Source organism: Durio zibethinus, chromosome 12 (genome assembly GCF_047325235.1).
Source record: "Durio zibethinus cultivar Kanyao isolate XHJ-2024 chromosome 12, ASM4732523v1, whole genome shotgun sequence".
Taxonomy (NCBI): domain Eukaryota; kingdom Viridiplantae; phylum Streptophyta; class Magnoliopsida; order Malvales; family Malvaceae; genus Durio; species Durio zibethinus.
The window spans coordinates 1909670-1935131 of record NC_143173.1 but is presented as its reverse complement, the minus strand read 5'-3'; the positions used below and the strand labels follow the sequence as shown (position 1 = coordinate 1935131).

General features: G+C 31.4%; 3 protein-coding genes and 1 pseudogene across 4 annotated transcripts; 2 read left to right on the top strand and 2 right to left on the bottom strand.

The window, feature by feature from the left end:
- The first annotated feature begins 400 nt into the window (after window positions 1-400).
- Window positions 401-1904, top strand: LOC111297144 (phosphoenolpyruvate carboxylase kinase 1-like). The gene is made up of 2 exons (XM_022891770.2): window positions 401-1299; window positions 1457-1904. The coding sequence occupies exons 1-2, from the start codon at window positions 522-524 to the stop codon at window positions 1501-1503; spliced, it is 825 nt and encodes a 274-aa protein (XP_022747505.2). The 5' UTR covers window positions 401-521; the 3' UTR covers window positions 1504-1904.
- Window positions 1905-3992: 2088 nt separating this feature from the next.
- On the bottom strand, window positions 3993-8814 carry LOC111297143 (serine/threonine-protein phosphatase PP1 isozyme 3-like). The gene is made up of 4 exons (XM_022891769.2): window positions 8275-8814; window positions 5782-6341; window positions 5120-5389; window positions 3993-4386 (listed from the first exon to the last, which is right to left on the bottom strand). The coding sequence occupies exons 1-4, from the start codon at window positions 8447-8449 to the stop codon at window positions 4363-4365; spliced, it is 1029 nt and encodes a 342-aa protein (XP_022747504.1). The 5' UTR covers window positions 8450-8814; the 3' UTR covers window positions 3993-4362.
- A 3904-nt stretch (window positions 8815-12718) lies between these two features.
- On the top strand, window positions 12719-15252 carry LOC111297386 (uncharacterized; annotated as a pseudogene). The gene is made up of 7 exons (XR_016326311.1): window positions 12719-12750; window positions 13008-13092; window positions 13497-13600; window positions 14183-14249; window positions 14359-14410; window positions 14520-14579; window positions 14663-15252. The product of XR_016326311.1 is annotated as an uncharacterized LOC111297386 (transcript).
- A 6989-nt stretch (window positions 15253-22241) lies between these two features.
- Window positions 22242-25462, bottom strand: LOC111297385 (receptor-like protein EIX2). The gene has a single exon (XM_022892140.2). The coding sequence runs from the start codon at window positions 25379-25381 to the stop codon at window positions 22355-22357; it is 3027 nt and encodes a 1008-aa protein (XP_022747875.2). The 5' UTR covers window positions 25382-25462; the 3' UTR covers window positions 22242-22354.

Genomic DNA, 25462 nt, shown 5'->3' with positions numbered 1-25462 from the left:
GACCAAACTGTCAAGAGTTAAAACCTCTCTCTTACGCTACCTATCGATACGGATTATGATATAGTGGTAAAATAGGAATATTATATAAAAAATATATAAATATAATTTGATTTAAAATTTTAATAAAAATTATATAAAAATTTAATAAAATAAAAAATTTTATTTTATATTTTTATATTAAAACGAATTATATCATATAATTTTCATATAAAATAATAAAAATTATATAAAATATAATAAAATAATATAAATTTTAATATTTTATATGAATTATTAAATCTTCAAGAATCCTTGCTTGGTTTCGATTTTTCCACTGTTCCAAACAAACAAACGTGTTGTATCTTAGCTGGCTTTCCCTGAATCCCTTACCTTTCCTTTTACGCACAGAATATTCCGCTCAACAATTCCTTTCTTCCCTCTCTATAAAACTAAACAATTACCCAAAGCAACAACAAAAAACACCAAAAACCCTCAAAAAATCGTAAAAAAAAGAAAACCCAGATCAAAAAAACCTCTAGAGAATGTCTGAAACATTGAAGAACAAGTACCAAGTATGTGAAGAGATCGGCAGAGGGCGGTTTGGAACGATATCTCGGGTGTTTTGTCCTATAACCGAAGCCTCATTCGCATGCAAATCCATTGACAAACGCCTTCTTACAGACCCCATTGATCGAGAATCTCTAGAAAACGAGCCTAAAATCATGACCCTTTTGTCTCCAAACTCTAACATCGTACAAATCCATGACATGTTCTCATCCGAAGACGGCCTTCATCTCATCCTCGAACTTTGCCAGCCTTATACCCTGTACGACCAGATTTTGCAGCCAGACTTGTCTGAATCCAAAGCTGCTTCTTACATGCAACAGATTATGTCGGGTTTAGCCCATTGTCACAGGTTTGGGATTGTTCATAGAGATGTTAAACCTGACAACATTTTTTTTGACTTTAGAGGAAAGTTAAAGATTGGAGATTTTGGTTCTGCTGCATGGTTAGGGGAACTTGGCACGGTCGATGGGTTGGTTGGGACGCCATATTATGTTGCACCGGAGGTTGTGATGGGCAGAGCTTACAATGAAAAGGTTGATGTTTGGAGTGCTGGTGTCGTTTTGTATGTTTTATTAGCTGGTGTTCCGCCGTTTTATGGTGAGACAGCTGAGGAGATTTTTGAGGCTGTTTTGAGAGGGAATTTGAGGTTTCCTACAAGGATTTTCAGGTCAGTTTCGGCTGAGGCTAAGGATTTGTTGAGGAAGATGATTTGCAAGGATGTTTCTAGGAGATGGTCTGCAGAACAAGTTTTGAGTAAGTTCTTATTTTCTTCACATTTTCTTTTGTTGATTTTTTATTTGTTTGAGGGTTTTGATTTTGAAGTGAATTGAAAAATTGGGATGATTTGAAGTTGAATTTTCAAAGGATTTTGTCTTTTAATCATGTTTTCCTCATCTAACAATTTTATCAGGGCACCCCTGGATGTTGAATGGAGGGGAAACAACTTCAATGGACTGATTTTATCTTCTGAAAAGAGCTGAAATTATCAGTCAAAAGCAAAGCATAATAGCTTATCAATGTAAATATTAAGCCTGCCTATCAAAAAGGGTTCCCCAGCTTTCTTCTCTAGCAAAATTCAAACCAAAAACTCCATGATGGATGCTTCCACAGAATCGAGTTTTCCAATACATAGGGAAAGAGTTTCTTCCCATGGGGCTCAACCATCAAGAACCTACCATTCTTGTTTAGTACTTTTTTATGGTTTTTTTTCTTTTTTTTTTTTTAAGGAGGCAAGAGAGTGTATATGTAGATAACCAGTAGGTGAGACTGAGAATCCTTTTCCTGTTTGTCTTTCCCCTCCATTACTTTTCTTTTTGTTAATGGAAGTATAAAGGAAGTGAGAAAGCGTTGAGAATCAAGGTAGTTGTTGTTGTTCTCTACTGCTTTTTTTTATATGGGAATCTGGTATGCTTTTTTTCTATGAGAAATTGAATCCCCAAACATGAACTTTATGTAATTTTGGAATCTGGTTTTGAATCTTTTGATGGTCCATTGCCATTTCATCAGGTTCTCTGATGGAACCTAAATGTTCATCTTTCTTTGGATGGAATCATATACTGAAGAATATTGGCTATGTGGGTTTTCAAGGTATCTGCAGAATTTCTAGCCAGGCATTTAGCTGTGAAATTGGTAGCTGGCTATTCTTTCCATATTGACATTTGACAAAAGTAATATGAAATGAAAGATTGAATTGCATATCTTTTTCCACTCACCAAAGTCATAAGAAGTTTGCTACTAAAGAATCAAAACATTGGGGGACAAGCTTTGTATGCTAGCATATGCTTGGTTTATTCTATTTTGCCTGTATTTAACCTGTTCTTAGTTGAAAATTCTTGTCAACAAATGCTCACAACTTAATAGTAATATCAATCACATTGATTCAAAATCAGTGCAGTAACATATCAGATAGTTGATATAATATGCAGGCTCCATGCACAGGAGAACATCTTTGATAAGTTTTCAAAGTTTATAGTAAGAGAAATTTTTGAATATTTATATTTGAGAAAAATGAAAAGCTGCCTCAATTCCACATATTTCAATTTAAAAAATCATGATAGGAGGATTTGATTCAAGCTTTTTGAAAAAGATCATAGGGGGATCCATAAAATAATATGAGAGAAGCATGCTTTTCTTGTACAAATTGAGTTATAAGTGTTTCATGAATCATGACAAGCATCTGGCATGTTTCAGCAATGCCTTGGAATCTATATTCAATGACCCATGTTGCATGCGTATATCTTCACGCCATTTTTGACTATCATTGAATTTCAATTTTATTGACATGGAAAAAAAAAGATGGATTTATTTTTTATAACTCACTCATAAGTAGTGAATGAGCGTGAGCTTTAATAAAGAAGAAAAAATCTTCAAATAATTAGCTTCAGTTTTATCAATCAGAAAAGAGATTTGACTTTTTTTCTTATAATTTGTCCCATTTTACTTTTCACTTTTGGACCACATTCCTACATGAAGAATTAAAATTCAAATTGATTTTGAAATGCTAAATAAAAAACAATTGAAAAATCATGTGAAATAAATGCACTTTTATTGGACCTAATGATCAAACTTGAATAACTTGAATATGTGAACCTACTTCAAGGCTTAAGTCATTGATGATGCCCAACAGCACCAGGTTTGATCTTTTTTTCTTGTCTTTTTTTTTAAAAAATCAACTTGGGTTTTCCTTTTTTTTTTTTTTTGAATCAAATTGTGTTTGACTTATTAATAAACATTTTTGGCTATTTTCTTATGTTTAGCATTGCTCTCTAATTTTGTATGAAAAAAATTTAGTTGAAGGAAGATTACTCCAAATGAAAATTACATTAAATTTACAAATCGTCTATCAAAAAAATAATAAAAATTTATATCGAACTTACAAATCGATAAAAAAAAAAGCCTACCGATGGCGGTAAAACAAATTAGTATTGCCCAATTTTATTAAAGCACCACCTAAGGATCAACATTTTTTGTGCAATAATTTTTTGATTCATTAAGATTTAGAGTTACACATGAGAAGGCAACCTTTTTGTGCAATAATCATGTTAATTGCTAGATTGCATTTCTTTGGATATTAAATTTCCATTATTCTCAATGGTTTTCATTTTTGCCTTGTATAAGAAACCATTGTTCTGAATATTTCATTTAGACATTGGCCTTCATACAAGAAAATGGTGACAGATCTGACAACAAAAATAGGCCTTTCTGAGGCATACAGGATGCAAAAAGCTTGGTTTTCAATCTTTCCCTGTACACCGTTCTTCACTTCTGCTGCAATAGTTTCAATGGATGTTCTCAATCTCACATAATCATTTTCACATGTCAATGATTCAATCTTAAAACTCTCAAATTAGAGGCCATTAGCAAGTTTTCAAGGTTATTTGCATCAACATCTATCCAGTAGCATATTGCATGAAACAGAAAAAGTATCAGAGAATGATGCATCAGAATTGTACCAAATTCAATTTGCTGTCCCTTAATCACCAAGAAAAGGCCATTAACCATTCCAACAAACTTCATGGATTCAGAGCAGAATGAGTGAAAACCTTAACTACAACAACCTAATAAATTCATAGCAGCAACTGTGGCAGCTATTAGTGTACATGGAGGAAGAGAAGGAAATTACAGCCTTCTACCTTCAAACCCAAATTTATCTGAGAAACAATCTTTTGCATCAGATTCTAATGACTTTTCTCTTCCATTTTTTACTAATTGAGCATATTATATTGAAATTAAAAAGGACCTCAAGTTTTCTTAACTGCAATTCTGGTCCGTTCCTGGTGTAACTGGGCTCCTGCTTCCACCCTGCAAGTGCTGCTTTCATACCTTTGTACCAAGGAATGACTGCATTGAAAAACAAAACAATTAGGGGAGTCGGCAAAATTTTAATGCACTTAGTAAATGCCACTCGCAGAATACTGAGAAAGATGAGATCTTCTTTAGTACTTCTTTGTGTATAATACAAACAAGGAGATGATAAGTAGTAAGATGAGTGCCTTTTTTTAAATACTTCTTTGTGTATAACACATAGAAGCAGATAATTCAGAATTAGTACATTTCAAGAATATTTCTTTCCAATTTCCTACTTAAAGTTCCCAAATAAGAGGAAAAAGAATAACCAAAAAAGAAAGAAACCAAAAAAATGGCAATGCAAACTCCTTTGGTAGAAGTTACCACAGTAAAGCTATTCAAAGACTTGCACATTCAATCTTTTCTCCTCCAACTCATTTTCTCTGTATCTTACATCTCCCGTACTTAGCGGGAAGCGGTACTATTATGTACCAATGAATATTCAACAAGAATATAATCCTCCATCTTTGATTTTAACTATATTCAGCATTAACCTAAGGTATGTATTCCCCTCCTACTTTGTCATGTATCTAACAACTCTAATACAAAGCCAAGAAAATAATAACTTAGTCCCTAACACAAATGGTATGTATTCAAGGATTTCTTGCAAGGTAATAACAATAATGGAATTTAAAATGTGAGAACCATGAGTAATGCCAAACATCATGCAGTCAGCACCTATATTCTATTGGTTAACTTGCGTAGTTAAAGATCTACTCATAGTTACCTTGACTCCTGCTGGAGAGTTTCCAGGCTTTGCTGTGGTTGTGCTCCCAAAGATGCCTGTTGAAGGGTTTCCAGGCTTGGTTGTGGTTGTGCTCCCAAAGTTAAACTTTGACTTCTTATCTGCAGGCTTCAATATTTGAAAGGAGCACATCAAAGTCTCGTCCACACTCATCATGGCTCCAGCATTATCAAACTCCCCACAGTAATTGGGTGCTGAAAATATGGTTACAAGTTGTCGGTTGGCAAAGAACTCATATCCATCTTCCACAACCTACAAATAATATATTAGAAAATTCCTAAATAAGAGCATAAGTAGTTAAGCCGGCAATCACATCCTCCGTGATTGACAATAACTAAGCAGAATGTACCAACAGGAGCCAAAACTAATTTGAGAATAAATAGTTGTCTGTAACACTGAAAAAAGTATAATATTCCAAAAAGGCAATGTCAAACGTTCAACAACTTTGTGAACTCAGAAAAGAAGTAATTGCACGTCAGGGCATAAAATACACATAATTGACAGAAAATAACCAACTACACCAAATGATATGTGCATTGGCTCCTGATGATACATTCTCCTACAATCTGACTAACAGCAAAGGCTACTATATGAACTCAAAGTAAATGTGAAACATAAAAGTGAGCTGCTAGAGCAAGTAAAACCTGGTGGGCACGGCAAATGAGATCTAGGTCATGTTTCTGTAGAAACTCTGACACTTTGTTGGGACCAAAAGTAAATGAAACTCCCCTGTCGTTCATTCCCCAACATTGAACATCTTTACTGGGATCCGACCAGAGAAGATCACAAAGCAAACCTGTGTCTGGTACATCGGTTGGGCGTTGTAAATTTCTAATCTGATCCAAATTATTCAGATCAGGAGAAAGGCCTCCATGCATGCACAGAATCTTCTCATCAATTAGCGCAGCCACTGGCAGGCAGTTAAAACAATCCGTGAATGTCTTCCATAGCCTAACATTAAATCGTCTCTTACACTCATCATAGAAACCATATATGCGGTTTATCGAAGCACATTCATGGTTTCCCCTCAACAGGAAAAAGTTTTCAGGGTATTTTATCTTGTAAGCAAGAAGAAGACATATTGTCTCCAGACTCTGCTTGCCTCGATCGACATAATCCCCCAAAAACAAGTAGTTGGCATTTGGAGGCAATCCACCATACTCAAAAAGCCTTAAAAGATCAGAATATTGACCATGAATATCACCTGAATACGAAACAGATTTAACACAGGAAAACAAATTCATAAGTCTTCCCTATTTGTAGGAAAATAATAGTTTAAAAAAAAAAGTCCCTAATTACAACTAATTTGCTGAAAATGATTTCCCCAAAATGCAGCCTCATAGATTAATAACACTAGTAGTTTGACTATGCTGCACAAAAGTCAATTTGTAGTAATTTTGTTAAAAGAATTTATTATTTCATTAATATACAGTCCTTCTTTGGATAGTGTTGTGATGTTGTCTTGGCTTAAAATTTTAAAAATTGCATATAATATACATGAATGTGAGTGCATATAAAATAATGTAAGCACCCCAGATGGTTGAAATATCAACAGAGATGTACTTAAAAGTTCCTTTTATAATGTGTGAGAGTGAGGAATATATTGTAATGTAGATATTCAATACATTTGAATCATCACCAATCAGTAGTCCTGCAAAATGTTCATGCTACACCAAGGGAAAATTATTACATATTAGGAACCAAATCAGTACAAAATTTTAGTGCAGATGATCCAAAAATCAAACATCAATGATTGGCTAAGTTGTTTATGCTTCAAATTCATCAAGTGAACATGCAGTAAACCATTCAAGACTTCTAGTTGATAATAAGAGAGCTCTTGAGACCATAGACAATCAGAACATGAAGTCCTTGCAGGTTGGTCAGCCAAACCACATCATGGTTTTTTTAGTAAACCACAAGCATGACAAAACACTAGATCATCAAGGAAATACATGTGCAAATTCTCACACAAAATCTGGTACGGGACAAACTGTTCTATAGAATTTCCAAAAAAATTCATACACTCAAAATCCCAATTCATCCACCAAATCAAAAGGGAAAATAGGGCAACAGATAGATCATAGAAATGAGGGGAACAAGTAGCCTGCTACATGTGAAGTGCCACAAGTAATTAACAGAAAAAAGAAAAAAAAATTGTGGTTACAAGAAATTAATATAGCACAAAAGTGAACACAGACTAGATCAACATTCAATGGTATGAAATTAAAAGAAATCAGAAAAAAAAGAAAACCATTATGCAATTCAAGTCATAGGCTTAACAATCAACACACAGTTGTTTATGGAAAAAGATGCGTGTGTAGAGCGTAACAAAATACAATGTGTCCCATGTATGCATACAATTACTCCACAACCAGAAATTCGACAGAAATCAACTGTGAAAGCGAGGCATAAACAAGGCTTACTTCAAATTGAACACATTGATCTAAGCTCATATTGCAAATTTGCACAATGCAACAAAATAAAATATGCAAGGTTGCTAATCAGCTTAAAATTTCCCACTGGTTAATCTTCTCCAAATTAAGCAATCAAAACCACAGCAAAACCAGGCCGTCCATCTGAATAAAAAGTCGAACAAATGAACACAAAACACTCCACAATAAGAGGTGAAACCACGCAGCGATAAAAAAAGCAACAAATTAAAACATCATTTGATAAGTCCATCAGAAACAAACTTGGCTTTACCTAATAATCCAATAACCATCCAAAATACATAAATAAACCACACTTCGAGCATAAATTACAAGGGTTTAACACGTAAAGGTGAGACTTTTTTACAACTCTACAAGATGTTGTAAAGGAATTCATGTTTTACAACTCAGCAAGATTAAGTTACTACATTCCAAGTTAAAGCACTTAAAACCCAGATAAATAACCCAAGCTAATAACCAAAAACCAAAAGAATCAGTAAGCATCAAATAAACTGCAAATCCAGGAAGGTGAAAAGAATTATAATAAGTTGGAATTAAGCTACAAATGAAAAGTGGGGTTCCCATAAAATTGACCTTAAAGTCACGAAATTAAACCTCAAATCACCAAAACAAGTCAAAATAAGCATATGGGTCATCAAAAAACCAAAAATTAAAACTTAGGTATTTGAAATAACAAGTGAATAATACCACAAATCTTGATGGGTGCTTCAAGTTCCAACAAATTAGGTTGTTGTAAGAAAATCTCTCTAGAAACAACACAAAGTTGTCGGATCTCCGATTCTGATAGCTGCACTTGTTTCCCTGGTCGACCCCGAACTTCCAAAAGCCGATTTATAATATCATCAAGTATCCCTTGCTCCATTTTTCAGCCTTTTTTTCCGACAAATTGGGGTCTTTGAGTTAAGCCAAGAAAAAGAAAAGTCAACGGCTTTTTTTCTTCTTCTGTGTGGGATGTGAAGGGGGAAAAGGGAAGAAGAAGAGGTGCATGCTGTCGGCGAAGAGGAAAGAGGAAACTTGCCGTGTCGTTCAGAGGAGGGGGGCCTCGTTTTTAGCGAAATTGAGTCATTTCGTTTTGTTTTTTCATCTTTGATGAGGGTTTTTGTTGAAGGCGAAAAAGGAAAGTGGGGAAATTTCTATTCAGAGGACTGAGGTATCATTGCCTGGATGGCTATGGCTGACTTCAGACGTTGAAATAAAGAAAAGTGAAAGACGTTTGGTAAATTTCCTAGAATATAGCCATCTTTTAAAATTTTTTTTTTAAATGTTTGATAAATTAACTATCAGTTTTTTTGTTTTGAAAATTTTATATATTAAATTTATAAATAAAAAAATATTTGATATGCTATTGATGTTAATAAAATATTTATTTATTTATTATAAAAGAGGTACCATTTTATCATTAATTTTAATTGATTAAAGTTAAATAATAAAAAATATAATTAAATAAATTTTCAAACAAATTTAATTTAAATCATTTAATTAAAATACATTTTTATCAAATTTAATTTCTATATTTTTTAAAATTTTTTTAAATTCGAAACCTAAAAATAAAAAAATATTATAAGCGTTAAAATTTAAATTTTAAAATAATAAAATAAATTAATTTTTAAAAAATTAAATAAATAAATAAAAATAAATTTCTAATTTAAACGTATTTTGTTTATGAGGATACAATTTTGAAATTTTGATTAAAAAAACCAAACGTGGCAGCCCACATTTGCTTATTGGATCCATCATGGGACAACAAAATCCAAAATAAATTATTTTATTTAAAATTATTAAAATTTTAATTTTAATTATTAAAATTAAAAATTTAACACCACCCTACAATCAGTTCAATAATTTAAATTTTACAAGAAATTAAACTGCACCAATTAATAACTTGATTTTATTGTCTTTGGTCAATTAAACCTCTTTGAAAATGATTGATTTGGCTTTTTTTTTTTTGGCACTATATGTCATGGATAGGATCCGAATTTAATAAGGTTATTACTTAATAATTTAATAAAAAATATTTTCGAAATCTTAGTTAGGTAATTACTTAATATGTTAAATTAAGCGAATATTTTCAAATGTTATATAAGTGATTGCTTAAATTTATACCATTTTTTCTACTTTACAAATTTCAATTTGTCCAAGTTTAATCACTACACCTTTTATATAAACATTTATGAAATTTACTCGTTACTCTCTTATATAAACATTTTTAGCAGTGGGGATCCAATATTTCGAGTGAGGGAGGCCAAATTAAATAATAACTGTAATTTAAAAATTTTTACTTAATATATAATATATTTTATTTTATAAAAAATTATAAAAATTTAAAATAAAATATGACATTTCATAATGTAATCATAAATAAAATACATAAAAAATTCAAGTATTGGACTAAAAAATGTAACTATTTAAACTAGAAAAAAACTCAAATAATTTTATTTAAAAGTATGCACAATGATCTTTCAAAAAAAAAAAATAGATCAAAAAATTTTAGTAAATTTTCTTTTAATGTAGTTAACAAGATTAAGATTTTCTCTTAATAAATATTGATTATTTTCTCATATTTAAAATTAAAAAGAACTTAAAATTTATTATTAATGGCTTCAAAAATTTTTTTAGATAAATATGCAGTGATTTTATCATGAAAGAAGTTCTAATCACTCATTTGTACCATCATTGTAATTGGCTCTCTAAGAAGATAAGGATACATCTTCTTTTGCAACAACTATAGAACTTGAAGTTTAATTTAAGTTTTTAAGGAATAAGACTTAGTGCTGAGTTCAGGTTTTTAAAGAATAAAATTTACGTATCTTTTTTATTTATTAATCTCACATTTTTTTTTGGTTAAAATTTTTTGAATAGTTTTGACTTTTTAATGTGGATCGTATTTAATAAAATTTTTTTTTAATTTTTTAATGAGAATTAAACTGTAAATTTTAATATTTCTTACAAATTAATTGGAATTTGAGAATTAAGTTTTCTTTGTCTTAAATTTTTTTTTGAAATTACATAATATAATAATCAAACAAATAAACTAATCAATAAAATAAAATATAATTAAATAAATCTAACATAAAATTGAAACAAGTCTCCATACAATAAAATTTGAACCTAAAATCTCAAGATTCTAAACATTTATAATAACAAATAACAACTTTTTAATTATTTAGGGGGGAGGCATTTTCAACTTTATAAAGAAATACGTATAAATTATATACATCATATCAATATGTATTAGAGGGCTTGAAAAATCTTTTGGGAGGCATGGCCCCTTTTGGTTTTAACGTGGCTTCGCCACTGATTTTTAATTTGTTTTAATAAAATTATTTAACAAAAGGACTAATTAAATTGTAATGATTTAAAAAGAATTAAAATTTAAATAAAATAATTGAAAAGTTAAGAATCAAAATGCAATTTTTTATATATTGAAAGTCGTCGATGATTCAACATTGATTATTAAAATTAAAATTTTAATATTTTATTAACAAATATTTATTAAAAAAAAAATGAGTTTGGACTTTTGTAAAAATCATTTAATATGAATATGTAATTATAGTACAATAGTTATTATAATTTAAAACAGTTGTTGTAATTATAAGTATAATTTATGATGAATATTTTTGTGTAAACAAGGTCATAATCTTAGCATAAAATAAAGAAATTGTATGTGTTTAAATTTAAATTTTAGATATGTTAGATGTCACATATTAGTATTGTGGTTGAAAATAATTTTTGCATTCAAAAACTGTCTTTGATCCATGATATATATATATATTTATATTTATCTTTATATATATATATATATATATATATAAAATGAAGGTAGTTTGACTTCTATCTGACGGATTTTGACTCGACTTGATCTCTTAAAATTGATTTTTTATTTTTAAATTGAGTATCGGATTGGGTGATAGAAGGAAAAAATCGAGAATGTATCAGGGTTGGGTTTTAGGCAAACTGACCTTATTTGACTCGATATATATATATATATATATATAAAATTTTTTAATTAATTAATTAATTATATATATATAATTTTATATTTATATTAAAAATAATATTTTATATTTAAAAAATAATATTTTATTAATTTCGCGTCAGATCAAATTGGGTATAATTTTATATAATATCAAATCGAATCGAGTTCGAGTATGAAAAAAATTAAATTGAGTTAGGTTCACGTATTATATAAATCTATCCTGATCTGATCCGTTACCATCCATATATATATATATATATATATAGTTTACAAGCTTGGTTTTACGATTCAAAGAAAAAAGCTACTCAAGATGTTTTACGAAGAAAAAGTGCTTTTGAAATTAAAATTACTATATTACCTTATATATATTTTTATTTTTTATTATTTTATGCATATCTTTTTAAATATTTTAATTACACATAATACTTTTTTACAATAATACTAAACAGTTAAAAATTTTAACCAATTTTTTAAAGTTACTTTTGTATTCAAACTTTCTAAATTAACCCTAAGTCATGAATTGTATTAACTTGTCAACACTATTGTAGCAATTGCCTCAAATTTTATGATAATGAACATTATATTACTACATAATTAAGAGCCTAGAAAAATAGTTAACATAGGCCATTTTCTAGGAAAATAACCTGGCAAACTTTAATTTCAATACATCAAAATTTTACTAGATACACCAAGCTATATAGATACATGGCAAACAAACATGTTTTCCTTATTGATAGAAAGTAACAAAGCTAAGTTAACATAGGTAGTTGCCGCAGTGGTGATGGCACAAATGGTGGTTCTGCTGATGATGTTGACGGTGGTGGAGTTGCTGTAGTTGTCGGTGGTGATGGAGAGGGCCAAATCTTGTAAATAGGAGGCATTCTGAAGTGAAGAAGAGCACTGGGCATAGGAGCTGGAGGTCTTGAGTTGATTTGCTTTAACCCTTTGGACACAAGGTTGAACTTAACATTTGACAGTTTGGAAAGAATTGCATCAGAGGAAGAACTAGAAACAGCAGCTTCACTGTCCTGCATTGCCCGAGAGCTTTGTGAAAATAAGAGGAAGCCAAGGATGAGCAACACGAAAATTGGCAGGAAAGACTTGGCATGATCCTTTGCCATTGCGCTTGCTCGATCGGAGTGGTTGGTTTTAATTATGAGGCGATTTTCCAATGATCCTTCCAACAGGTTCACCTAGTTACAGATAAAAAAGGACAGCCATTAATGGAGCTACTTGACTGAGGTTAAAATATGGACAAAGCCATTGGTTTGATTCTCAATAGTGATGGTCGTGGCTAATTTATAAAATTCCTACTGAAAAATTTGCTCTAAAATTTCAATATCCTTTATATTAGTTGGTCTAATTGTCACCTTCACAATAAATTAAGCCTTTATTTCGAGCATTGTACTTGTTCCTTGTTAATTGATGGTGGTTGCTTAATAAGGTGCGTTTGGATTTCATTGCAATTTAATGGTGTTTTCGCCTCTTGTGACGTGTATTTATATAACACCTTATCGGTGCAGTTGGAAGTTTTCAGTTGAAAAATAAAAATTTTTTAATTATGACAATAGACTGTTTTCAATGAGATAATTGATTGTCAATTGCCATATTTAATCTCTTCGCAATTAAAAATATATCTTTTTCATTAATTTTAATCATACTGTTATAATCTTTAATTTCATTACTACAATAATTAATTTTATCATTGTGCTTTTCAATCTGCTCATCCAATAAGAGATTTTTAATTATAGCTTTCATTCATTGTGCGTACAGCTAGTCAAATTTTTTTGCATACTTAGCTATTTGGGTCCTCTTGGAGATTTGAAATATCTATCAATTAGGCTTCTCTGATCATGATTTTGTCGTATTAGACTTTAAGGAATATTTGGCTAACAAGTACTCTAAAGACTTTTTTAAAGTTAAGATGAATTAAATTGCTACAATCAAAGCAATGGGGGGATTTCATAGGGAAATTTTGCAGTGAATGGAATTACTGATATTAAGTTTGCAGAAAATTACCCTTTTCAAGACTGCTAGGTTAGTCCTTTCTATATTCGTATAAATTCTATCGATATTTCTGTGGTGGTTTGTTTGCATTTTTCTAATTTTTCTTTTGCATTATTCCTCAAAACAGTTTATTGCAAATTGATAAAATAATTTTGTAGGTCAACTTTTAAATTGTAGCAAGATTTCACCTGAATTCTAATGGCATTGTTTTACATTTTTACTTGTTGGTGCCAAATTCTGAGTTGAGGGTGAAAACCCTGAAATCATATAAGAGAAAGAGAACCGACGCTCAAGTCAGATATCAGAATAAGAAAGGTCGAAAGAAGAAGAAAATAGAAAAGTAAAAGAAAAGATTAGATGGATATATAGTATTTAGATGACTTTATTTATAAACAGAGAGTAAAAGGTTTGTGGGATAGAATAATGATATAGCTGAGTTAATGTAGCACTATGCATGTTTGGTCATTCCAAAAGTAAAAAATTTCTTTGATTGTTTGCTGACAGTCTCTAATGAGAAAAATACTAATTTGATCATTTGATCTAAAAATACTCCTAACACTACCCATTTATTCTTATTTTTTTCTAATCTAGGTTAATTTTTCTATGGTTTAGGGTGTGTTGAGGTGGTCAGCTGTTTGAAATGTGAAGAATTAGTTCAACGGGAGACGCTACCTGAAGGGATTGGCAACTTATCTTTTCTCACCTAATGTTCCTTGCTATCTTAAGATATGCAACGATTCCGATCCACTCATTCTTTTTCTTCTCTTTTTTTCTCTTTGTTGTATCCAGGTTAGGCTAGAAGGACAAATTGATTTTTGCTGGCTTTGTGAGTAAGCAAAGGTGTTACTTTCATGCTTGATAGGTTGCTATTTGATTTATTCTATAATTCTTTTTATTTTTTAAAATTAGATATTATATTGTGATTGAAAATTTTTTTCATTTGGTGTAGAAATTGTTAGTCCCATTTGAGATGCGAGGGTACCAAGGTGATTATAATTTGGAAAAGAAGGTAATAACCACGTGGATGAAGTTATGAGTGACATTCTATCTCATTTTGCTTTGAATTGATACTGATTGAAATATCTGTAACAGATATATGAGGCTACTGTTAGAGGGCTTGTTCCAGTTGATGGTCCAGCACCAGTAAAGTTTTTGCTACCAAATCCCAGAGATCCTTTCTCCTTGAAGCCAGGATCCATTTCTGCATTCTTACCTGATTCAAAAGCATCTGTTATTGAGAAATCATCTAGTCTTAGTGAAGCAATAGCTGGTGCACGAGCAGCAGCTATGCAGTTCTCTAAGGGTCAAAATCTTCATACAAATACCATCCACAACAGACACCTGATTCAACATCAAGTAAAATGCAGACGATATTTGTAGAAGACAATAAAATACCAGATAGTAACTTAAAGGAAGGATCTATAAAGTCAAATTCAACCTTAGAACTGAAACAATTTGTAACGAACAAATGTTCTATCTTATCCCATTTAGGGTTATGGCATGTATATTTATATCATGTGAGAGCATAAGCATATTTATTCATAACTAAATATACAACAATTGACAACTTATTCTAATACGTCCCCTCAAGTGATTGGGGAGAACTCCACAAGTGCTTGTTCTTAAATGGATGAAAAATTGAGAAAGAAAGTCTCTTGGTAAATATATCAACTAGTTGTGATTGAGAACAAACAAAAAGGAGTTGAAGAAGAGGTTTGCAAATAAGGTTTCAGACAAAGTGATAAGAGGTCTCTATATGTTTTGTGCGAGTATGAAAGATTGGATTGGCAGCAAATTGAATAGCACCCATATTGTCAGAATATACAAAACAAGGTAGTGCAAGAGGAAATCCAACCTCATTCAATATATAAGAAATCTAAAGTTTACCTCAAGAAGCTATGGAAAGAGCCATATACTTTGCTTCAATACTAGATTGACCAATGTAAACTTGTTTTTGAGTACACCAAGAAACAAGATTGGAACTTAAGAAAACACAATGACCCATTGTAGAATGTTTAGTGTTTGGACAACCAACCTAATCAGCATCAACATAGCATACCAGATTCGGTGTAGTGTAAGGAAGTAATTAAATACCACAATTGATAGTTCCTTTAAAATATCTCAAGATTCGTTTCATAGCCTGAAAGTGAATATCAAGAAGTGCATGCATAAATTGATAGACTTGTTACATACCATAGGTAATGTTAGGTTTAGTAAAGGTAAGATATTGCAAAGCTCCAACAATGGTGCGATATCATGATGGGTCTGAAAGTAAAGTTCTATCATATAAAGAAAGCTTCTTACAAGTAGTTACTAGAGTAGAAGTAAGTTTGCAATTTTTCATACCCAAACGTGAAAATAGAGATAACACATATCTTGTTTGTGTTAACAATAAATGTTTAGGTGTATGATGTACCTTTATTCCAAGAAAACAATGAAGATCACCAAGATCTTTCATTGAAAATTGCAAAAAAAACTGTGAAATGAATGAATAACACTTAATGAAGAGCCAATGAGAATGATATCATCCAAATAAAGTAAAAATAACATCATATTAGATGAAGAATGCTATATGAATATAGAAGGATCTACTTGATTGTTTTTGAAACCAAAGGCATGAAGAGCAGAACTAAATCTCTGAAACCAAGCTCGTGGAGCTTGGCAAAGACCATAAAGAGAGCGATGTAATTTACAAACATAATGAGGATGATTAGGGTCCACAAACCCTGATGGTTGTGCCATATAAACTTCTTCATGCAACTTTCCATGTGAAAATGCATTTTTGACATCCAATTGTTTGATGGACCATCATTTACTAACAACAATAGATAGAACAATTTGAATAGTAGTGGCTTTAATAATAGGGCTAAAGGTGGAGTCAAAATCAATACTTTCTAGTTGTGTGAAGTCTTTGGCCACTAATCTTGCTTTATATTGCTCAATGGTACTATCAACTTGCTTTTTGATTTTATAGATCTAATGATAGCCAACAACATTCATGGATGAATTATGAGGCACTAAAGACTAAGTATTATTTTGCATCAAAGCAGAATATTCATCATTCATAACTGAAATTCATTTTTTATCTTGACATGCTTTTTTGAAGGATTTTGGCTCTAGAGATGGATAATTTGTAGCATGTAAAGAGTATGGTACTTTAAGCCTTTGAGTATCATCTGGACTTCATGTAACCATAGGATGTATGGTTTTAAAACCAAAAAAAGTGAAAGGCTCAAATGATGGTTGAGCAGAGGTTGCCAACATAGTTGTATCAAGTTCAAAAATAGTTGTATTTGACATTGAAGCATTTGTTAATGGTTCTGACACAATTATAGTAGGAGGTATGGGCAGTGATACCTCAAAACTAACCTTAGGAGATGTAGAAGAGTAAATAGGATGAGAAAGAATCCCAAGAACTGTACAAACAGAATGTTATACAAAAGGAAAGTAATTTTCATCAAAGACAATATGCCATGAGATATAAACCTAATCATTGAGGGGTCTAAGTAACAATATCCTTTGTGGATTAAACTATACTGAAAAAGACACAACAAGTGAATTTTGGGAAAATGTTATCTTTTGGTTAAGGAACTAAATAAGGATAACAAGCATATCCCAAAACCCTTAAATGATTGTAGTTTAATACAAAGTTAAATAACACCTAAAAAGGAGAATGATTACCCAAAACTGATGTAGCAAGCGGATTGATAAGATAAATAGCTATAGAAAATGCCTTAAGTCAAAAAGATCATGGTAAGAAAGCTTGAAACAACAGAGTCAGGCCCATTTCCTTAATATGTTTATGTTTTATTTTGTAAAACTTTCTTGTTCATAGATATATGGATAATAAATTCGAAAAGAAATATCATGGTGATCAAGGAGATTTTTAAAATCATCCTTAATAAGCTCATTAGCTCCATCACACTAAAAAAAATTGATCTTGTTGCCAAATTGATTTTCAGTCATAGTCTTAAAATTCTCAAAACAAGTAACACTATTAGAACAACACTTCAATGGATAAAACCACATATAACAACTGAAATTATCCATAAAATTAATATAATAACAAAACTTAGTAACATTAATAGTGGATGATGGCCCCCAAAGATCCTAATGAATTAATTCAAGAACATTAAAAGTTATCCTAGTAGATAAACCAAAAGGCAAATGTTTATTTTTTCCTACTTGACATGTTGCACAAGTTAAGTTACAAAAGAAAGAATCATTGGGGCAGATGAGCTTATTATATTTTAACTATGCTATAATCTTGCTAGTTGGATGTCCAAGTAATTAATGTCAAATTGTTCTAGAAACTGAAGAAATGCCACTGTACAAAACATGTTGGTCACATTGCCCTACACCAACGAATCACTCCATATTTCTTACAGGGATCACATAAAGGTTGCCTTTAACTGGTTCATTCAAAAATACCTTGCTCGTGCGAAGATTTTTAATAACAAAACCCCAAGGAAAACAATGGAAACCACTATTATTATCTTCGGTTAACTTAGCAATTAACAATAAATTTTTCTTTAATGCTGGAATAAATATAATATTTTTCAATGCTAATTTTGTAGAACCAACACATATAGCAGAATCAGCAATATGAGTGATGTTTAGAAAACTATTATCACCAATAAAACACCTTTATTACCAGTATAAGGAGTGAATTGATGCACCAATGATGGATTAGAAGTCATGTGACTAGTAACACCTGAATCTGCCAGCCAGTAGGTATCATTGTCATTGTCCATTGGAGCATTAAGTAGAGTATCATTTGAAGTAGCAGTAGAAAGATGAAGACCAGTAAAAGAATTACTTAAACTATGATCAGATTTATTGTAGCGATATTAACATGTTATGGTAGTATGATTGAATTGGTGACAAATCTGACACTTTATAGTATGATTTGCATATTGAGAATGTGAGAAGTTCTTGTTATTTTGGTTATTTGATTGAAAGTCTTGTTAAGGCATATGATTTATGCGAGAAAAAGATCAAGAATCACGAAAATCATACCTTTGATTAATCTATCAAATGCACCTAAAATCACGACGAAGAATATTGAAACTCTGACATCGACTGTTTGGGTGAGTTACCATGGTTGTCTCATGGGAACTAATAATGGCATTCATAGGTTGTGATAACAATACTTGCATTCTTTTCAAGCGTTGCTTATGAAATAATAACAATGTTTTCAAATCATTAAAAAAAATGAGATTATCTATACTTTCAATAGTAAAGACAATTGGTTGATATTCAATGGTATTTGACAATCCATTCAAAGTATGAGTGATCAATTTTGAATCAGAGATATGGTGATTTATGATAGCTAAATTATCTAAAATAAATTTTATCTTGGTAAGATATTCTCCAATAAACGTAGTTTCTTCACTCAAACTCTGTAACTCATCACGCAACAGATCTAACTTTGCTTGACATTATTGATGAAAAATAATTTTTAAAGTTATCCAAACATGGCGAGAAGAGGACAAACCTAAGACCTATGCTTGTGCACTTGGTGACAATGTTGCCTTATGATAGGAGAAAACAAATTGATCATTCTTTACCCATTCTGTATATGCAGGATTAGATGTGGTTTTATTATCTTTAGTTATTATTTTAGAATAAGGTGCAATGGTGCCATCAACATGCCCCATTAGATCACAACATAATAAAAAAGGTATTATCTGATCACGTTAAAGCAAATAATTTACTGAGCTTAACTTAATTGAGATAAAGCTAGAAATATTGGGGAAGGAAAAATATGGTATGAAAGAGGATTGGTTGTTGAAAGCCATTAGAAGGTTTAAGAAATAATATATTACAAAGAAAGTTGTTGGAGTAGAATGATAAAAAGTAATTGTTTTTCGATTTGAGAAAAGGACAAATATTTAGATCCGAATTGAAGATGAAGAAAGAGGGAAGGCAGCCACTTTGATACCATGAAATGAATTTGTAAAGAACAAATGTTCTGTCTTATCCCATTTAGGGTTATAGCATGTATATTTATGTCATGAGAGAGTACAAACATATTTACACATAACTAAATATATAATTATTGACAACATATTCTAATAAAACCAAAGCAATTACTTTGAGGAAGAAAAAAGTAGTAGCCACAATCAACTTCCTGCACATTTGAAATATCATCTTGGTACCCTTTTTATTCCATTGCATGATTAAAGTCCATGATACAAGTGTTCTACTGGCCTATCAACTGTATAATCGAACATTGAATAGGGGTGAGGTAGGGGAGGATATATAGAATAGTAATTGGCATTCTTAATATAGTGTCATTTTCTTATCAACTTATGCATTCAAGCAAATGGAACAATTGTAACTTTAGATAGCACCATTTAATTTTTAGACTATTTTAGCTTTTTCCCAATGTCTTAATATGATTACTCTATCTTTTTATATTTAGATTTTGTTGTAGCATTAAAGGGTTTAAAGCCATCATGAAAATCAACCAATTCTTAGGGTAAGGAGCTTGTATATTTAATTAAACTTGGGTGGCATAAGACATAGGATTTCTGCAGAATAGCTCTTCAAACAGGCATATTAGAAGTGGACTGCTTTCCATTTGTGTGCATAATTCAGTTCTTTTTGGATGTCTAGCTCTTGGGGCTTGATAGTTGTAATTGTTGTAACAAAATAATGTGTGCAAAATTTTCATAGATTATTATAATTTATAGAACTCTATTAATTATAGAAACTATAACTATTTCATGCAAATAAAATGTGTGGGATTTGTTAGACTCAAAGCTCCCAATCCAATTGAATTGAACATTCACATTAGCGAAAGTAAAATTAAACAATCAATTAATCACATGGGAGACAATAATTTAACATGATTTGGTCTAATTGAACTATGTCTATGGATAAGAAAAAAGATCTACTAGTTGTAGATAATTATAAACATACAAATCTTAATCAACCATTCAACAATTAATACCTATAGACCCTTGCAATCTCCTCTAGTCTTGTAAAGTATTTTTAACTTAAGTAAACACATACCCATAAGCATTCATGCACTATATCTATGTGGATTCTCTCAGTCTCCTTTAATCTACATACAAACTTCGAACATACATACCTAAACGTAAATCTTTAGTAGTCTTAGAGGGTGTCTATTTCATAAAACCCTACAACTTTCTTACATCTTTTTCTCATACTTATCTCTGTAGAGACTTCACTTATAAATATAAATTTACCTATCAGGAATCCTTTTGCTCTTATAATTGTTCTTCTATAAGTCTTTTTGTCTAAGTAATATTTAGTCAATCCCAAATAAATCTCTTATAAGATTTGAGTTATTATTCTCAACAGGATTCACATGTGAGTGTGTTAGCCTACTTGATATGCTAGCATAAGTTCAAAGTTGATAGAAGCAGTCAAGTTGTTAATATTGTTAACAAATTGTCAAGCTTCGTTTCTAGATTTGCTAATTATATTGGCAATTATATATCTAAAGGAAGCAATATGGTTAATATAATATAGAATGATCTCATTACTTATTTATGGACCAAGTTTTATGAATTGGTAGATCATTGGGGTCAGCAAGGGTGAAAATGATCTTATATGTGTATTTTTTGAGTGAAAATAATGTATTTAGATAAAAGTGCATCAAATTATATTTAACCAATATAATTGTATTATAATTATATATAATATAATTGTATTATATGCATATTATTTGTTAAATAAAAATGTTAAATATTTTATAAAAATTTTATATAGATGACATGTGATAAATAATAATTAATTGATTTTAAATAATTTTTATGATTCAGCTAAAAAAATATAATTTTAATTAAAAAAGATATTAATAATTTTAATTGTTTCAAAATTTTTCACCTTAGTACCCAACCCAATGTAGTGGTAAAAGGACTTCAAATCCATACAAAAAATAGGAAAAAATTGATCATAGCTATTATTTTCTCCCCTTTCTCTCACCACATTTTGATTACACAATTAATAAAATTGAAAGTGTTATATAATGAATATGGTCTCTAATATGTTATTGTTAAAAAATGTGATTGTTCATGTATACATCGGTCATTATTTTATATGTGTTTATCCATTACTAGAATTTGACCCCCTATTATTTTAGGATAAGTTATTTTTCGTTATTTTTAATATATTTATAATTATTTTTAATACAAAAAATAATAATAATTTTAACTCACATGTTGAATCTTATAAATATATCAAATTTAAAAAATAATTAATATACTATAATTACGTTTTTGTTGTTAGTTTGTTTTTTGCAATGAAGTGAACTTTTATTTTTTATTTTCAAATTTATAAACTATTTGATCAAATCTATGACGTTTTTTCAATTTATTTTAAATTATAAACATTTTTAAAACTTTTAGAAAAAGAGAAAGGAAAATACGACAAATTGTTTTCCCTTGTAAAACGACACTCTCTAATTTCCATATAATTGCAATAAAAGCTTTCAATTCCTTTGGATTAATAAAAATTGTAGTTTTTGGAATTTTACTTTTGAACAACAAATTAAAATCATAAATATGACTAGCATAAAAAATATTTCAAATTAGGGGATTTATAAAAAAAAAAACACCCTAACTCATATTGAATAAAACTCGAACACATATTTATGAGTCTAATACATTAACACACATAATTTTATTTCATTTTAATAAATTATAGCATGGAATACCACTTTCAAATCAGAATACATGGATAAAGTCAAGAGCATGCAAATCAAATTATTACATTACCAAACACACCGACATGAGCTGCCATTACAAATAATTACATACCAATAGTAGCCCAAAACACGCATAGCTTGTCACCAATTTGCTCCAATTTTTTATAATAAGCAAACCTCCAAGACCTGATTAAAACAAGGGGAGCCACTACTCCCCAAAACCCCATCGCAAATCCAAGCACTATGCTTACATAAAGCCAATTCACCTCTGATGTTTTCTTTCCTCCACTACTACCTCCATTTTTACCATCAGGTGCTTCGCCCTTTTTGTTGCAATTTTTAGTGACTGGAGGTCCGCAAAGATGATTGCCAATGTAAGAAGACTTGTCAAAGCTTTGGAGTTGGGTGCTTGATGGGATTTGTCCTGTCAAGTTGTTGTAGGACAAGTTGAAGTGATTCAAGAAATTCAAATTGGAAAAACTTGAAGGGATTTCACCATGGAGTCGGTTCATGGACAAGTCAAGAGATTCCAACATCTCCATATTACCAATGGTCTCTGGTATCTTTCCAGTTAGGAGATTCCCTGACAAATTTAATGACAGCAGTCCCATAAGATAACCAAGTTCTTTGGGGATCTCTCCTGTGAGACTGTTAACTGAAAGGTCTATGCCGGTAACAAGTCCGAGTGTGGTACTGTATTCATCCACTCTTCCTTTCATCACCAATAATGCACCAAAATAAAACGAGTTGTCAGGGTAGAATCTCGAGAACCAATTAGCCACGTGTGGGTTGAGGGTTGTGGCCATGGCACTTAGGTTACTAAAACATTTTGGAATAGCTCCTGAAATGTTGTTATAACCAAGATCCAAGACATGAAGAGAATTAAGAGCACAAATCTGATCAGGAATATAGTCTTGAAAGTTATTTGAACGGAGGTTTAGAATCACAAGGTTTGAGAGCTTGTCTCCAATCCATGCTGGAATACTTCCCGTCAATTGATTTTCACTAAGATCAAGAACAAGCATATTAACTAAATGCTGCAATATGGATGGTACTTCTCCAAACAGATTATTGTTACGAAGGCTTAATGACTCAATAAGACGCATAGATCCCAAGGATCTAGGAATTTTCCCAGTTAGACTGTTGTTTCCTAAATTTAGGACTTCCAACATTGGCATATTTTCCCAACAATCTGGAATTTCACCTGACAGAAGATTTGATTCAACGTGAAGAATGTTCAAAACTTTCAGGTTATTTGAGGAATTACAAAGAAAATTAAAAAGTGATCCTGAAAAAAAGTTCTTGGACAAAAATAAATCCCCCAAATCTGAGAATATTGCCTGTGGCAATGGACCTGTGAATAGGTTGGAACTCAAGTCAGCAATCCAACTTATCGGTAAATATGAAAACTCCCCGACTAATTGGTTATGGGAAAGGTTTAGATATTCAAATGAAGTCGAAAGGTTCCAAAACCAAGTGGGAATGACACCTGAAATTCCAGCATGGGAGATGTCTAAACTATACATGTTCCTTTGGAATTGTAGCCACTGAGGAAATTGCCGACCAAGACGCCAGTTACCTAGTCCAATACTTTCACAGTGAAAAGGAGGAATCCAACTTGGGTTTGGTATAAACGTTAACATGTTGTTAGATGCCCAAAAAGATCTCAATATCGTGAGATTAGAAAAGTGCGTTTCTGATATATTTCCTTCCAACATATTATTGCTAACGTCTAAATGTTCCAAATTCCCAAGTTGTCCTAAAATTTGAGGAAGAGTTGCATTCAATCGATTGTATGAAATATCAAGAACTTTCAATGATGACAACTCCCCTATTGAGAATGGAATGGGACCAGAAATGGAGTTTCGGTTAAGGTAAAGGTATGCTAAAGTTTTAAATTGGCCAAGTTGATTAGGTAAATGGCCAGAAAGTTTGTTAAATGCAATATTTAATGACTCTAATCGATCCAAACTACATCTAGACAAACTCTCTATGATTTCTGAGACCTCATGATTAATTGTATTATTTGACAAATCCATCTCCCTCATATTGCAAAGACTTTCCAAATATTTGGGTTCAATCTCAAGCTGGTTATTTGAAAAATCAAGATGAGTAAGAGAGCTTAAGTTTCCAATGGCACTTGAAAAATTACCTTGCAGGCCGACACTGTTAAGACTAAGGAATTGAAGTTGGTTTAAATCAGACAACCAGTTGAGTGTCGATGATGAAGAGAATGAATTCCAACTAAGATCAAGAAATTTGAGAGAAGACATGTTTTGAAAGCCACTGGGAATCATACCTTCAACTCCACTAGAGCTAAGATCAATGGACACAAGACTACGAAGATTGAATATCCATGTCACCGAAGACAACATGTTTTGAGAAAGATCAAGAACAGCAAGAGATGTGTAATTAACACTGATTGGAGATGGACCATTATTTAGAGAGCATCCTGACAAGTGTAACTCCACCAAAGAAGGAAGATTGTGTGTTGCCTGCAGCCAATCAGTTGCTTTACTAAGATTTGCAAGGCTCAAACCAAGATACTGCAGAGATGAAAGACCAGAAACCCATTGAAGAGTTTGAGCTTCAAATAAGGAATTGATTCCAAGATCAAGATAATGCAGTTTTGAGAGATTTCCAAGATTATGGGGAATTGCTCCTACGAAATTTGCCCAAGAGAGGTTAAGATACGTCAAACTCTTCATCGAACCAATGAATTCGGGAATTGCCAGGCCTCCAAATTCATTATTACTTAAGTCTAGGAAACTGAGATGTTTCAAATCGACCAAAGATGGATTTATTTTGCCTCCTAACTTTGATCGAAAGTAAGCATCCCATTCAGCAGCCGGTGCATAAGCATCAGGACTAGTTGAAAGAAGCCCCAAATGCAGCTCTTTAACATGGCCAGTCAGGCTATTGCAGAAAACACCATGCCATTCACAGCAATCCTCACCTTCAACCCAAGAAGATAGCCTGTTTGATCGATCAATGAGGTCTTGCTTGAACGTCAAAAGGGCTTGCCCCTCACTTCCAATGCAAAGCACTTTGGAATTCCCATCACAAAAGCTAATAATAGCCGCTGCGATGACAAGAAGAAACCCAAACAAGGAAATTGTAACTGCTTTCATGGTTGCGTACTGATCATTGCTACCAACACCTAATATATAAAGTTAAAGAAAAATGTTTTCTACCACATCAAGCATTAGGAA